Source organism: Fonsecaea pedrosoi (genome assembly GCF_000835455.1).
Source record: "Fonsecaea pedrosoi CBS 271.37 unplaced genomic scaffold supercont1.7, whole genome shotgun sequence".
Lineage (NCBI taxonomy): Eukaryota > Fungi > Ascomycota > Eurotiomycetes > Chaetothyriales > Herpotrichiellaceae > Fonsecaea > Fonsecaea pedrosoi.
Genome location: NW_013550609.1, coordinates 2,587,891 through 2,603,256, shown reverse-complemented (window position 1 = coordinate 2,603,256; position 15,366 = coordinate 2,587,891). Strand labels below are relative to the sequence as shown.

General features: G+C 51.4%; 6 protein-coding genes across 6 annotated transcripts; 4 read left to right on the top strand and 2 right to left on the bottom strand.

The window, feature by feature from the left end:
* Positions 1–324: 324 nt before the first annotated feature.
* On the top strand, positions 325–2,493 carry Z517_10988 (uncharacterized protein; the record flags this gene model as incomplete). The annotated part of the gene is made up of 6 exons (XM_013424596.1): positions 325–489; positions 547–1,038; positions 1,098–1,335; positions 1,388–1,771; positions 1,875–2,261; positions 2,336–2,493. 6 exons carry the CDS (start codon positions 325–327, stop codon positions 2,491–2,493), a joined length of 1,824 nt encoding a protein of 607 aa, XP_013280050.1.
* Positions 2,494–3,580: 1,087 nt separating this feature from the next.
* On the top strand, positions 3,581–4,764 carry Z517_10987 (uncharacterized protein; the record flags this gene model as incomplete). Its single annotated transcript, XM_013424595.1, has 4 exons — positions 3,581–3,767; positions 3,881–4,071; positions 4,234–4,539; positions 4,654–4,764. 4 exons carry the CDS (start codon positions 3,581–3,583, stop codon positions 4,762–4,764), a joined length of 795 nt encoding a protein of 264 aa, XP_013280049.1.
* Positions 4,765–5,085: 321 nt separating this feature from the next.
* Positions 5,086–8,926, bottom strand: Z517_10986 (uncharacterized protein; the record flags this gene model as incomplete). Its single annotated transcript, XM_013424594.1, has 2 exons — positions 5,086–5,315; positions 5,371–8,926. The coding sequence occupies 2 exons, from the start codon at positions 8,924–8,926 to the stop codon at positions 5,086–5,088; spliced, it is 3,786 nt and encodes a 1,261-aa protein (XP_013280048.1).
* Positions 8,927–10,617: 1,691 nt separating this feature from the next.
* Z517_10985 (uncharacterized protein) lies at positions 10,618–12,084 on the top strand (the record flags this gene model as incomplete). Its single annotated transcript, XM_013424593.1, has 1 exon — positions 10,618–12,084. The coding sequence occupies one exon, from the start codon at positions 10,618–10,620 to the stop codon at positions 12,082–12,084; it is 1,467 nt and encodes a 488-aa protein (XP_013280047.1).
* A 230-nt stretch (positions 12,085–12,314) lies between these two features.
* On the bottom strand, positions 12,315–12,824 carry Z517_10984 (uncharacterized protein; the record flags this gene model as incomplete). The annotated part of the gene is made up of 1 exon (XM_013424592.1): positions 12,315–12,824. One exon carries the CDS (start codon positions 12,822–12,824, stop codon positions 12,315–12,317), a length of 510 nt encoding a protein of 169 aa, XP_013280046.1.
* Positions 12,825–13,992: 1,168 nt separating this feature from the next.
* Z517_10983 (uncharacterized protein) lies at positions 13,993–14,954 on the top strand (the record flags this gene model as incomplete). Its single annotated transcript, XM_013424591.1, has 4 exons — positions 13,993–14,042; positions 14,124–14,397; positions 14,582–14,719; positions 14,919–14,954. The coding sequence occupies 4 exons, from the start codon at positions 13,993–13,995 to the stop codon at positions 14,952–14,954; spliced, it is 498 nt and encodes a 165-aa protein (XP_013280045.1).
* Positions 14,955–15,366: the final 412 nt, after the last annotated feature.

Here is a 15,366-nt window from a genome sequence, read left to right as displayed (position 1 = left end):
CTCACGATCCAGCTATCGACGGCCCGTCGGGAGTCTAGTCGAGACCTGGTTGGGTCTTCCAGCCAGAGGCCGAAATGGGATACACCATAAAGAGACTCAAAGCTAACAGATCCACTCATGATACGTGGACATCGCTCCCTCGTCAGCTTCCTGCACACACCTGGAAGCAGTTGTCGCTCGGTACATGTCAACGTGGAAGTGGGGAGATCATGAAATCGATGCCGAGTCGTCCCAATCTTCCGGGTCTTGAAGACCTCCCCCTGCTGTGTAACCCTCCCTGTCCTCAACCTTCAAGCACACGTCTTCCAGTGAACAGTGGTGAAAATGCGTGTTGCCATCATTGGAGCAGGGCCCGGAGGTCTGGTGACGTTGAAGTACCTCCTCCAGGCGAATAAGGATTTCCCCATTGAACCCATTGAGGCCAGGCTCTTTGAGACTAAAGATGATATTGGAGGCACATTCCGCTATCGCACCTATCCCGAGGGCGAGGTAAATTACTGGGGTCTCATCCAAATTTCAGACAGTAGCAGGGCTGACTTGGAGTAGATGGTGTCTTCAAAGCAGTTGACCATTTTCTCAGACTTCAGGATCCCACCTGAACGCACTGATTGCGGTGATTTTCTCAAGCTCTATCAATACGTTGAATACCTCAACAACTACTGCGACCATTTCAACTTACGACCACATATCGAGCTCAACACCACAGTGACGAATGTGCGACGTGCCAAAGATGGCAAGGGCCATATCGTGGCCCTTTCTACCGCAGATGGAAGCACTGAGGAATGGGCTTGTGATGCCGTTGCGGTGTGCTCAGGACTGCACGTAGATGCTGTTGCACCCAACATTCCCGGCATCGAGAAAGTTCCGACTGTCATTCACTCCTCCCAGTACAAAGGCCGGGACATATTCACCGAAGGCAGCAATGTCGTGGTGCTCGGTGTAGGAGAAACGGCAATGGACATGGCATATTTTGCCGTGACTTCTCCCACCAACTCAGTGACGCTTTGCCATCGAAATGGATTCGTCCTGGCACCTAAGGTGAGCTATGCCTCGAAAACAGGAGCCATCTCCTCTATACTAATTTGGGACGCTCCCAGCATGTGGAGCGCTTCGTTGTCATGGGCAAGAGGGAAGCCGAATACAACCCGTCTCCGATTGACACCAATTGGAACTGCCTCTTCGACACTGCCTATGCGCATCCAAAGCTGAGGAATTCCCGCTGGCAATGGGTATTCTATGATTGGTGGACGAAGGGTGCCTGGATACTCTTGAACAACACTCGGTATGGGTACGGTCAGCATGCGGGAATCAAAAAGGGCTATCACATGTCCGAGAGTGAGTTCACTTGGTTCCCTATGAGGCTCCAGCATAACCAGTTTCCCATTAGTTATCTTTGTCAAGTCCACCAAAGTCCAGCCCTACTTTAACAGGCGCTACATCAAGAATACCCGGATAAAGCGATTCATGGAGAAGATCATCGACCTGCCCCAGGTTGACACAAAGGGTCGCACGGTCGATTTCGCACCGTTTCCGGAGTATATTGACGACGAAGGGGTCATCCATTTCGAGAAGAATGACACGCAAGAATCAAAGCACATTGAGACGTTGAAGATTAAGCCAGACGTTATCATCTTCGCAACTGGCTACCGTCACTTGACGTTCCCATTTCTGAGTCCAGACTATCCTCATTCCAACGATGCCGATGTTCGTGCAATCTGGAAGGACGGTGACGAGACCGTGGGTTTCATAGGCTTCGTTCGACCACAGATCGGTAAGTACCCCGGCTCCCATCCATGTGTTCATTCCCCGTGCTCCTGCGTGCGCCTGCAGACATTTTTTAGTCCATGTGCTGGTTGCTAACACTGGTATCTTAGGTGCAATTCCACCTCTGGCCGAGTTCCAGGCGCAGCTCTGGGTTCTGCGAATCCTCAACCTTCTTCCCCCTGCAAACGTACGGTCACTGTCTCCAGCACTCAATCCCGATGCGGAAGAGTGGTACAGACTCAAGCCGCCGCCTGAAGCCCGTATTCACCATGGCGTTGACCATGAGTCGTACGCGTATCAAGTAGCTCTCGACATGGGGGCGGCACCATCCGCTACCCAGATGATGAGACGTGGGTGGAAAGTGTTTGCAGTGTGGGCCTTTGGCGCGAACATGAACACCAAATTCCGAATGATAGGCCCGTGGAAGTGGGAAGGGGCCGAGGGAGTCATGAAGGGAGAGCTGTGGGACTTGATCAAGCGACGACCATTTGTCTGGGGTGAGTTCTCTCTTCTCTATTATCTCAGTACTCTTCTTTAATGACGACGCCACTAATCGTGCGGCTTATTCTAGGGCATATCTTGCTCAATGCCCTGCCCATGTCGATCTTTGGGCCGCTCAGTTTGTGCTATTGGATCTACTACACCTTTTTCAATCCTGTTTTCAGCAGACTGGGTCTCTCAAGATCGCGGAGAAGTGCCCGCAGCGATGGCTACAACCAGCTTGTGTAGAAGCTAGCTCGCGGAGGACACGGAGAATGGCGAACAAGACCATCGACACGGGGGAGTTGATTGCGGAGACAAAGTCTGATCAGTACCGGCGGCCTACAAATTGACCATGGATCTGCTCTTAGCGCATGACGAGCTCATTGACTAAATTGATAATTCTTTATCCGAGAGTCTAGCCACGGTTCTGCATTTTCTAGCTAAATGGTAGCCCTGGAGTTTCGTTCTCGATCGTACAAAGTACTCAGTACCTGTATTTTACCTCGGGATGTAGGGCTTCACGTGACTACCTTCAGATACGGCGGAGTATATTGGCCGAGACCATCGGGTGCAGTACTTCGCCGTAGGCACTTTTCACAGAAAACACCTCGATACATATCAATACCTCGTACAACTCGACAATTCAACCATGCCATTATAACCAGAAGTCCACTGCTCTGCTAGAATCCGTATTCCTGTGTACCGCCACACCAACCCCTGCAGCGCATGGTGTGCGGTTGATTCCTTCCACAGACACACTCAGTCACTCACCCAGGTACCCAAACGGGCTACTCTCAGCGGCTGAAAGAAACAATTAATACCCTATTACTAGACCCCAGAAGACATCCAAGATCAGCCTTGGCCGTGAATATGGTAAGCCAGCACTGGGTGGGCCACTGGCCCAGGACCATTGATGCTTCGGCCGAATCCTGCCCCGGATGATCAAGTTTATTTTGTTTGGCTGAGCATATCATCATCATCACCCTCATCATCCTCACATGTGGTTTCAACCTTTCAAAGACCCCCCAAATGTCTCGGTATTGAGCTCCATCAAATCTACTGATGAGAAAGTAAAGGTGAGAGAATTGAATATAAAAACTTATGCTCTCTCTGCATGGAGCGGGTATGGATATATATTACACACATAGAGATATCCAATCCACATATATGTCAAGTGGACATGTACTTCAAACACGTCTTCTAACCAAAACGTCACCCGGTCGGCCGTTGATACCAAATTCATTCTTTCTGTGAACCAAGGGAAACATATTTCCTATTTTTCATTTACTACCACAAGTTTCATCCCGTGTTTAGATCAGATATATAACGGAAAATGACAATCCTGTCAGAAATCATCCGCTTCATCCTCCCGCCCACAAAAGCCACAGCCACCGAATTCCACAAGCTCCGACAGCACGTCGCGCAGGCGTACGGCGTCCGTGACCAGTACTTTGGAAGCACCATCCGGACCGGGGCGCCGGGCGTGCGGGTTCGGGGCGATGAGATGTGTTGGGTCATTCGTTCGTCTCTTGATTCTCCTTCCATCCCGAGCCATTCAATGGGGATCCTTATGTTACGAGTTCCTGGGTTCCCGAGTCACTGACCAAAGAAAAAAAAAAACCCCCCATACCAGATTGGCCACAAGACTCCAGCCTCGCCGAGAACGCAGAGTTGAAGGCTCAACTGAAACAGCTCACGCTCGCATCTTCAGAAGGCGGCACCACCGACGGAAAAAACAGGGATGTGACATCTCTCCTCTTCCAATTCGAAGACTCCCAAGTCCCGGGACTGAAGAAAGCGCTGGAATCCCCCCTGTGCGAATTCGTAAGTCTCTCCCTTTTTTTTTTCGTGTCTGTTTATATCCGATCCTCGTCCTTGTCCTCGTTCCTTGGTGACGGAGGAGAACGGAGCGAGGTACACGCCAAGGGAGAAGAAGGAAAAGGATATGGAACTACGAGGCTGAGAGTGAAAAAACAAAAAACAAAGGCAATCATCAACCTCACGCCGAACCACCCCCGCGGCGACGCCGCCTTCGCCACGTCCATGCACAAGACCTTCACCGACTGCTACTACACCAAGGGCTTCGTGGGCGGGAACTGGGCCTACGCGCTCAACACGGTCGACAAGACCGAAGGTGTTGTTGTCCCTGTCATCGACGATCTTGGTCATGGTGGTGGTGATGCCGCTAGTGCCACCGCCACGTCTCAGGACAAAACGGCGCAGCGCAAGGGAGAAATCCCCCAGGACGAGCGTAGGCTCGCGTGTTACTACCTGGGCTGGGAAACGGTCGAGGTCAGTCTCTCCTCCTCTCCTGCTCTCCTGCTCTCCTGTCACTTCCAACCCCAACATATGCACATCTGCATCCAGACGCAGCGTTGTTCCATTTGATGTTAAAAACATGTGCAGGACCATCGAGCGTACACAAAGACGCCTCTGTTCTGGGAAGAGATCGACAAACTCTCCCCATATTTCGCTCCTGAAACGGGAGCGTGGTACGTCAAGTTCGAAAAGCACTGAAAACCCCCAAGAGGCACAGACAAGAGAAACCGGCTTTACATACTCGCATTATGTCTTCAATTCCGCTTTTCATTAGCATTAGAATATCCCTGCAGAAGCTCATGACTACAATGCATGTGCCTTTTTGTTCGACACCCCAACAACCATATGTATCTTATCCAGCAGACTCTTCCCTTGTCCCCAAAGAATCCAACTGTCTCTGCAAAGGAACGTACACAAGGCTGAAAGCCAACAGCCATTACTCTCCAAGCTCCCAATAATGCTCGAGTTTCAAAAAAACCGCCAACGACCCAATCTGATGTTTCTTTGATGTTTATTGTTTCACAAACCTGCATCCTTAAGACTGCGCTCAATGGCCTTCTTGCGCTGCGTATCAGGAACCAACAAGTGCCGCTCCTTCAAGACGGCCTCAAGAGTATCGACAACTTTGTAAAAACTGCTCGCTGCACCCTTTTCTTGGGTAAACTTCATAATGCTCAAATTCGCTTTTCGACCGTGTTCAAGGACCGAATACAGATAGGCGTGGAAGTGAACGGGCTTGAGTTGTAGGTCTGGTCATACACGGGTCAGCTTGCGCGATAATGGACAGTCAAAGGCATCACTCACAGTTTGACGCATCGACGCGCCCTCGGACAACGTCACTACCTCCTCGTCGTTCTGACACCACATCCCTCAGTCCGTATTTCCGCCACTCTTTCAAAATCTTGACAAGCTCTTTCTTGGCTTTGGCCTTGCTAATCTGAAGACAAACCACACGAGTCGCGGGCTTGATATGGAAGAATTTGGCGAACCAGTTCTGGTTGATTTCAATAGGACCAACTGAAGCCGCTGCCAGGGCGGCATCGACACTGGTCGCCGGAGGATAAGACTTCTGGGCTCTGACCGTGCTATCGGTGTGGATCTCTAGATGCGGTTCGTTGGGGTCTAAGCCGTCTGATAGATCTCGTACAATGTGATGTCCAATGGGGTTGGCGGGAACACCGTCCTTCGACTTGGGTGGTCTCGCGAACATCTTCTGGAACCATTTTCTCTTCTTTTCCAGATGCAACTCGATATCAGCCGACTGTGGTTCGCTCCCTTTTGCAGTCGAAAGGGTGGAAGAGTTGCCTGACTCGCTTGGCTGTACAATCTGGGAGGCGTTGGAAACAGTTTCTTGTGTGATCTCGTCTGAAGACTTGTAAGAATCCAAGGGATCCTGTGGACCAGATCCACGTTTACCGAGCCAGGACCATTTTCGTGCGCCGTTAGACGACGTTTGGAAACGGTTCTTCTTTGGCGATCCGGGATTCTCATCGATCGTGTCAAGTCCTCGTTTCCCATACAACCGTGTGTCGTATCCCACGCGTTCATAAGATTCAGCCGGTCCACCTCTGAGGGAGTTGATAGGGGCAGCTTTGTTCTTGTTGACTCGAAGTGGCTCAATGCGAGCGAAGGGCGAAGTTGGGTCTGGAGTTACGAGGCGAATTGTGGTGTCCTTTGACACCTGAGGGGTCTTCAAGTTGACGGGATCCGATGCTGCTCTAGAGCTATCCTCACGGTTGCGCTTCAGGTCTTCCATAGTGTCGACTGGAGAGATAGGACGACGATACCTGCTTGGTGCAGCCCCATGTGTTGGATCAGAAGCCGCTCGCTTGTCACCCTTGCCCTCCTTGCTCAACTCGGCATCAATGCGCTTATCAACAGCAGCCAGCATATCGGCCAGAACATTTGGATCGGCATCTCCCCAAGTCTCGATGATCTTCTCTCGACGTTCCGTCAGTTCTTGGAGGATCGGTGTCGCAGGGAGGGGGCGATCACGGATAGTAGCCGGTACTCTGTAAGCATGTGCTGCCATGGATGTCGCCGAGGACTCCAATGGGGGCGCTGGGCTGACTTCGCTGACGGTAGATACCGATGATCGATTGAAGGCTTCTTCACAGATTTTGCCCAGTTCAGCACTGACTTTGCGTGTTTCGTCTTTCCAGTAACAGCTAGCAACACGTGGCTTCTTCACGTCAATCTCGGAGCTGGATTTGCGTGGTCGGTAGGCTTGGGGAGGTGTTGGTAGACTCGGATTGCTCTGCGTCTCGGATCTTCCGCTCGTGGTACCGCGAGTGCCAGGACGGTCCGCAAGATAATTGTCGGAAAGCAGCGCGCGAGCGTGAGGAGTTGAGGTACCATGGGAATGCTGTCGTCGATGTTGGAAACTGACTTGTCGCTTGTAGCTCACGGACGTTCGGATACCTGGTGCGCGTCGAGCACTGGACAGAGAGCTTTTGGATGTTGCTGTGGAATATGAAGCACGCTTCTTCTGAATCAGTCTCTCAAGTTCTTCCGATGTGAAAGTTGGGAGAGCAGGAACATCAGGTCTCAATCTCTCCACAACCTTGTGCCTCACGCTGCCAGCGGAGCTTACTGACCGCGCTCCTGGAGTGGTTGGTCGATACCTGACAACGACTGTTGGCGGCTCATGAGCATCGCCTGCAATTGGCGTCCTCGATGCTCGATAAGGATCATAGCTGCTCTGAGTAGCCTTGCTTGCCGCAGTGCCAGGATTTTTGTAATAGCCATCTCGCCTATTGTTGTCGTCGCTAACAATGGAGAATTGAGAAGCTCGTCGGTTGTGTCCACGACCGTTTGGTGCACGCTTAGGTTTGGGTGTAGGCTTGCTCACATGGTGATAGTCACTGGCAGAGTAGTGCAGAGGGTCGCCTGGGTAATTCTCGAGTTGATCATCTCGAAACTTGACCAGTGCCCAATAGAAAAGCTTCTCATGGTTTGGCTCCTCGCTCATCAGTTGTTTGATCAACTCATCTGGTTTCTTGCCATGCCATAGCGTCGACAGGTTTCTCAGTATTTCCGCATCGATATCGGAACGTTTGGTGACGCGCCGGCCTTGTGCCTCGATACTGAGAGGTGGAGCTGCGCCGATGAGCGGTGCGGGTGCCACCAAGCTTGCGTGATATTTCTCATACTTCTTGAGAAGCGGATGGGCCCAGATCTCTTCCATTGTGATTCTCTTTTCTGGTCGCTTTTGTAAGATGCGCTGTATGAGATCTGCGGCTTCGATACTCAAATTTGGAGGTAGGAAATATTCTCCTTTCTTAACCAAGCGTAAAGTGTTGGCGAGTGTCCCCCCATCAAAGGGCAGGAAACCGTTGAGCATTGCATACAAAATGATCCCAGTGCTCCAGATATCAGCCTTGTCGCCACGATATTGGTTGCCTTGTATGATCTCAGGAGCTGCATAGTGTGGGCTGCCGCACGAGGTATTGAGCCACGTCCCATCCGGTTGCAAGGCCGCCATCCCAAAGTCTGCCAATTTGATATTTCGGTTGCTGTCGAGGAGAATGTTCTCTGGTTTGAGATCGCGGTGACAGATGTTGAAACGATGACAATATGAAAGACCAGCAATAATCTGACGGAAAAGTCTGACCGCTTCATCTTCAGGCAGAGCTCCGTTGCCGGAAACATAGTCGAACAGCTCGCCACCTGCGACATATTCAAGGACCAAGTAAAGCTCACCGCGGTTCTCCCAAATGTCGTAGAGATTAATGATGTTGGGGTGCTCAATTAACTTCATGATAACAACTTCGCGTTCGATCCCAAAGGGCATGGTTCGGGGACCGGTAGCAATCATCGAAGCCATGTCTTCGTCGTCCATACGGGCCATACTTGCACTTTGAACAAGTGCGGCAGACTTCTTGGAGACGATCTTGACTGCCGCGGTTTGTCCTGTCCCTGCATGTTTTGCCAGACGAACTCGGCCAGTGGCGCCCTTGCCTAAGGTCTTCCCTAACTGCCATGGTCCAACGTGAGTCTTTCTTTTTCCCTTCACAGTGACAGATGTTGCCGAAGTTGTCGAGACTTGTGAGTCTCTCTTGCTCTCTGAGACAATATCATCCGCTACAGTCGACAGCCGCTTATTTTCGATGACGGTGCGTTTGCCTGCGGCTTTCTCGCGAATGGATAGATTCCCCTCGGGTTTGAGCGACTCGTGATGTGGCAGTCGTGGTGACGAGCTCGCAGGACCTTGGGCGCGATTGTAAGGTGAGACAGATGCAGGCTGCGCCCGTGGTTGTATTTCAGCTAGAGCATTTCTCTTCGCAGTTGGTCTTTCTGTCTTAGACTGGAGCGAGGCGGGTCCGCCGGGTCGCGCTGAAGTCTTGAGGGAAGACGACATCATGCGCGCGCGACCTTTCTAATCAACGACCTCGAGCCTGTGAAGCTGGTGTCTCCATGCAACGCGCCTAAGACCAGATTAGCTGTTAGCAGAAAGTACTGTCCGTCGGTAAATGAACGTACGAATCTAACGGTGTTGATGTTGCCAAAAGGAAGGTAGAGAGAGAAGTGAGGTGAACGATGGACCGCGAGATCACATGCAAGTGCTCAATGTCAACAAGCCGTGAATTTGTATGAGGACATACAACGGATTCTGCCAGTCCTTTTGATGTGATTGCCGGGCCCTAGTTAACTGCACAGGTCGCACAGCCTCAATCAACCACAGTTCCTTGTTGTTCTGTCTTCTTCGCGTCGGTGTGACTTTGCTTGTATTGTGACTCTGCTCAATGAGTAATATGTTTTGTTTTGGCCAGAGCCAGGAGACTGTTGATGTCAGGCTTGGAAAATGATTGGGTCAGGCTGAGGAATGCTGGCGCAGCGTGCGCACTGGACAATGAGAAATGTTCTAGGTGAGTCCAAAAAGAGAACCAAGAACCAAAGAACCAAAATGGGAGAGAAGCATCCAAAAAAGAACGACTTGAACGGAGCCAACAGGATCTCAATGGAGAATGGATCTACTCGTGCTCGCTATAGAGAACGAAAGGAGGCTTTCTGCAACAGACGTCGGGAAACGTGGTACAACGGGAGGTGCTTCGCACTCCCCTTCGATGGCAGCTGCCGACCACTTCTCTTATTGATCCTCTGTCAATATCCGGCTCGATATTCGTCCTCATCTTGATATCAAGCGCAACCGGAGGCATGTTCGACGCGGTAGAGGGCAGGGACTACTCGTCAGAAGGCAATTTGTTCAGCGCGTCAGTGAACAACTCCTTTCCACCATTCAGCTGTGCTGCGGCACGTTATCAAACCTTGTTGCAGCTCGAGATGCTCTCGGTCATTTTGTTTTGTGGCATAAGGAGCATTGTTGTGATGATCCCGTCAGTTTTTGAAGGCAGATCACAGACCCGCGCAGAACCATGGGTGGAAGTTGAGGTACGGGAAACACGAAACACTGAAGATGGTCCGCAGCATGAGTATCTATTGAACCCTATTGCTGATTAGATGTCGCGTGTGCCTCCCTGCGTCGGACCGGAGCTAGCAATTCGCCGACCAGGAGCTTCCAGGTGCGCGGCGCGCCTTTGCCGTCATCACCTCATGCCAATGTTTAAATGTGGCGCTGGTGGCACCAATGGTGGGGTGATGTCGAGCTCCTGAGGGAGCTGGCCAACTGGCTCAGCCCCTTTACGGTGATGGAGGGGGAGCAACAGGTAAACAGGGGGGAGCTTCTGACAGCTTACTTGTACTTGTTAGTACTTGTACCTCGTACAGTCCCTCGGAGTGAGCCTTCCACCCCCCAATTCGGCCCCCGGAAACGGCTCGCTAGGCCAGAGATCCCCTCTCAACCAGTGAGAGACCGAGCATAAGCTCTCTTTGTGCATGCGTCTTACGTCGCCCTTCTTGCATCACCAGTTGCGTACTGCATGTCATAGACTCGATCCCGATATGAAAGTGGTGGTTGGTATCACGTCTTTTCGCTTCTGCCTGTTTCATTGATCTCGACCTTTATTCAATCCCTGACGACTCCTCTGTCGATTGTCTCTTTTCATTGTTTCGTGCAATCACGACAGTGCTCTCTCCCTCCCTAAGTCCACCATGAGGTGTATCTCCATCCTCTCAGCGGCAACAATTGCTGCTGCCTTCGTGATCCCGGATCAGGTTACTCTCGAGTCCCTATCTATCGAGAATCAAGAACCCAACTACCCCTCTGAGCATCCTTTTTGGAACAACGAGCACCACGCCGAAACCTTCTGGGAGGATCTTGAAGAGGAGTTTACAAAGGCTGTTGATTCGGCCAAACAAGCATTCACAGATATCGTTGATTCCGCTCGTGAGACCGTCGTCAGTTATGGTGAACATTGCCAGGACGCCTTTGCTGGCGAGGCTTGGTTAGAGACTGCAGAATACGATTTGGATCTATTTGAAGAGCCTCCTCATCACGGGCCCCCAGACGGCCGTCCGCCTCACCGTGGCCCTCCTGGCAAGAAGCCTCGCCGCCCGCATCATCCTCACCACCGTCCGAATGGGACCATTTGGGAACTGATCTCCAAGAGCAAATATACGACGAAGCTGGCGGCCGTGGTCAAGGAGTATCCAGATCTCGTTGAGCTCCTGAACAGCACTAAAACGAACCATACCCTCTTCGCTCCCACAGATCGAGCATTTGAGAAGATCCCCAAGCATGCTCCCAAGCCACCCAAAGAGTTCTTGGAGAAGCTCCTAACATACCACATCTCACCTGAATTCTACCCTGCTCCGCGTATCCTGGTCAGTCGGACTATCCCGACTGCTCTTGAAGCCAAGTATATCGGAAAAGTGCCACAACGGCTCTCCACTCAGGTCTCCTTGAGGGGATTAACTGTCAACTTCTACTCCCGCGTCGTGGCCATTGACATCTTTGCAACAAACGGAGTAATCCATGGCATCGACAGCATTCTCCTTCCTCCCCCCAAGGCTGTTGATATCATCTCCGCTCTTCCCGGTGAATTCAGCACCCTCGATCTCGCATTGGAAAAGACCGGACTCTATCCCGCTTTCAACGACACATCGAGTCACAAGGGAGGCACACTCTTTGCGCCTTCAAACTTTGCCTTCAAACGACTTGGTCCAAGGATCAACGCCTTCCTATTCAGCAGGTTCGGCCTCAAGTATCTCAAGGCTTTGATTCTGTACCATGCTGGTGACAATATCACCCTGTATTCAGACGCCATCTACAAGTTGGATGCGGATGCTCTTGCACCACCTCATCACAAGGTGCCCAAGGGGTTCATTCATGTGGATCTCCCTACAGGCCTCGAAGGCAAGAGCTTGAGTATCGACATTGCTCGATATGGTCGACTCATCACTATGAAGATCAATGGTTTCGCTCGAGTTGCAGTCTTGGACGGTATCGCAGCTGATGGCGTAATCCATGTTGTTCCCAACGTCCTCATACCACCTAAGACCCCCGGTGGAATCGCAGTTGCCGAGGATGACATGGATTTGGACGAGTTCAGAGCGAGACTGGAACCGTTTGTAGAGACAGAAGAAAGCGAGTGGGTTGAGGAAGACCCTGAGCTATAGCGGCGAGGGCTGTTACGTGCGGCAGGGGGAGAATGTTCATCGGGGATACTCAAAGGTATCTGTACAGCTGTTGGATGCACATGGCCCGGTTTGGCCATGTTGGGGTTGTGCTTGATGATTGACGATCATTAATGGAGTCTGTACCAGAAAAGCGAGTATAACATATAACCAGCAAGCCAAAGTCTGTCCCTCGTTATTACCACCCTTTCCTGTCGTCTTTTGAGACCGCTTCACCAATGAGCCTCTGTGATCTTCGCTGTGACACTGTCATCGTCGACGTCCACTCCATCAACGAACCACCTCCCTTCGATCCCTTCTTCCGGTACTGCAACGCCATCCCCGTCCTTTCCCAGTAAGATATCATTGCCACTCATATGTCTCTTTCTCATCTTGCCACTTTCCCGGTCGAAGGTCCAGTCCTCCAGTCCATAGCACCTCTTCCACTTCATACCATCATATTTATCCTGGTACTCATACCAGAACTGGACGGCGATCTTATCATCCGTGAAGGCAAACAACTCCTTTCGGAGGCGGTAAGACTTTTCTTTGTCCCACTTCTTGGTGAGCAAGTCGACGATCTGGGCGGTACCACGGATGAAGGAAGCGCGGTTCCGCCAAATGCATTCACTCGTGTACCCGTGAGAGACTTGAACTGGGTTGCAGGAGTTCCACATATTTTGGGCGAATTTGACCTTTTCATGCGCGGTCTTCAGTGTGAAGGGAGGGCGGAGGGCAGCCATTTTGCCTGGGAGAGATGTTCCCTTTTGGATGCGAGGGGAATGAGCTTGGGAGAGTGGTTGATCTGAGAAGAGAATAGCACAGGGTAGGACCAGCCCTCTTGCTACGGAAGCTGTGTGTTGGATACTGCGATAGAGCGTGGGATTCTGGAAACGAAACTCGACGCAGGCAGCCCTAATATACCTCCAGACTCTTCAGCAAAAGACAACCGAGGACACCTTCCGCTCAAGTATTGAATCCCGCTCCAGGGTTCAGAGCCTATTCATTCAACCCCTCCGAGAAGTCAATCCTCCAACAGTCCTCCGCTTTTACACTCAGCCTTGCCAGTGTAACCAATTGGGAACGCAGACGGCCTGACGGATTCGAAGGGGATCTACAGCTATCCAATAGCAGCATGACAGAGGTTGCAGCACAATCCATCCCACCCGGTCTGGAGGAGGCGATTGATACCTTCCAAGAGCAGCAAGGCCAATTGCTCTACGAACATCCACCCTACGGAACACGATGAGCCTGCAAACTCACGCCGGACCCGCGTCGAATGGGATGCCAGCCTGATCAATCAAGCGGCGCGACTCCTGCAAAATAGCGAGACCGGAGTCCTGGGTAGGTCTAGCCTCCTGTAAGCCACGCAAGCTGTTTGTATTGCAGCGACATAGATCCATACTTGTTGGTCTGGGGCCTCACGTTGGGGGAAAAGCAGCGGGGAGGGAAGAATGCAGCGGCAAGATCTTCTCCATAGTTTTCCATTGGCGCCACCATTGATTGTTTGAGATTGGAAAAAATTGGGTAAGAAAAGACCCGGAGGGAATTCTGCAGTGGTTGCCATTTCGCCAGCCGGAAAATAGTTTCACCTGCTTGTGTAAAATCCCGAGTACGAGGAACACAAATCATCTGTGAACTTGTCTGTTACTGACTGCGCCGCTTCCGACTATGTCCATTGCGCGCGGGGCAGCGATATCGCATCATTGCCGCGGTCCCTCCAAATTGATTTTGTCAAGGAGGGGCTGTCCGCGGTCAGCAATCATTCATCGTACACTCCTGCCAGAAGCCAGAACGATCTGTACGCACACAGGTCGGCTCCGTTCAACGTTTAATCTACTTTCTCCCTTACTCCTGTCAGAGAAGTCCGTGCTCGCTCGACCGACTTTCAACCTCAAATCACTATCCACAATGGCCGGGCTCAAAGAGGGGGACCAGTTTCCTCCTGATGTTGTCTTCTCGTGAGTTCTCGCGCTCACCTGCAATGCCTGTCTAGAATCCTTCTCTGGACCGTGCACTAACGTACTTGTCAATGCTCACAGTTATATTCCCTACACCCCCGAAAGCTCTGCTATTACCAGCTGTGGCATCCCACAAAACTACAATGCCTCCAAGGAATGGGCGGATAAGAAAGTCGTCCTCTTCGCCGTCCCCGGCGCTTTTACTCCAGGTTGCAGTGTCAGGCACCTGCCCGGTTACATTGACGCGCTTCAAGAACTCAAAGGAAAGAAAGTGGATATAGTGGCCGTTTTGGCGTATAACGATGCTTTCGTGATGAGCGCCTGGGGGAAGGCGAACGGTATCAAGGATGAGATTGTGAGTTACAGTTCCTTTTCATGTGTTCAGATTGGAATTCCTTGTCAGAGAAAGAATGGACGAGATTCCGACCTCGGTATCAAGACACGAGACAAGCCCCTGTTACCTCCCTGGGGTAACGACAAGATGGATCAACTTCCTGTGACGCCCTTAGGAGCCTTGACTAATCTTCTTTGCGTGCCAGCTGTTCCTTTCTGACCCCGAGACCAAATTTTCCAAGTCCATCGGCTGGACTCTCGGTGAACGAACCGCGCGGTATGCCATCATCATCGACCATGGAAAGGTCGTTTACGCAGAGAAGGAACCTGGACGGGACATTACAGTGAGTATACCAACCCTTCGCCGAGTACTGCTGCAGTTTGCGACCCGGAGGCATTTCGCGGGTTCTTGCTCCCCAGAGTCGGTTTTGCCTCACTGGCCTTTTGTACTTTGACTTGCCATTTCGTCATGAATTTGGGCAGGAATTGGTGTTGTCGCTCCAGTGGTCCTCTCCGCTAACATACCACCTACTTTCTTCCTAGGTTTCCTCGGCCGCAGCTGTGCTTGCCAAACTATGACGTGGTCCACCTGAAGCAGATGTCTATATCTACCAACGCACTTGATGCCAGCATTGACCATCATCGCTGGTCTCATTCACAATGGGTCCGTGAAGAGGCTATCCCAGGGTTGGCATAGATGCAACACAGACAAAGATAGAGAGGGTGGAGATCTACTCAAATTCTGCTTCAACGTCTGCACTAGAACGCCTCTGGCAACGAAGTAGATCACTCTAGATATAGATACAATTCGTTGTTCACCGTCATTTGTTTGATGTTAACGCCTGCGCTCATTTGGCTCACCTCTGGGATCTGATGGAGTCCGTTCCTCAGGCAAGGGAAATTTCGCTCAAACAAAACCCCAAAAAAAAATACACTCATAACTGATAGGGACATATGCAAAACTTGGATATACCATGGCAGAAGAAAAGAA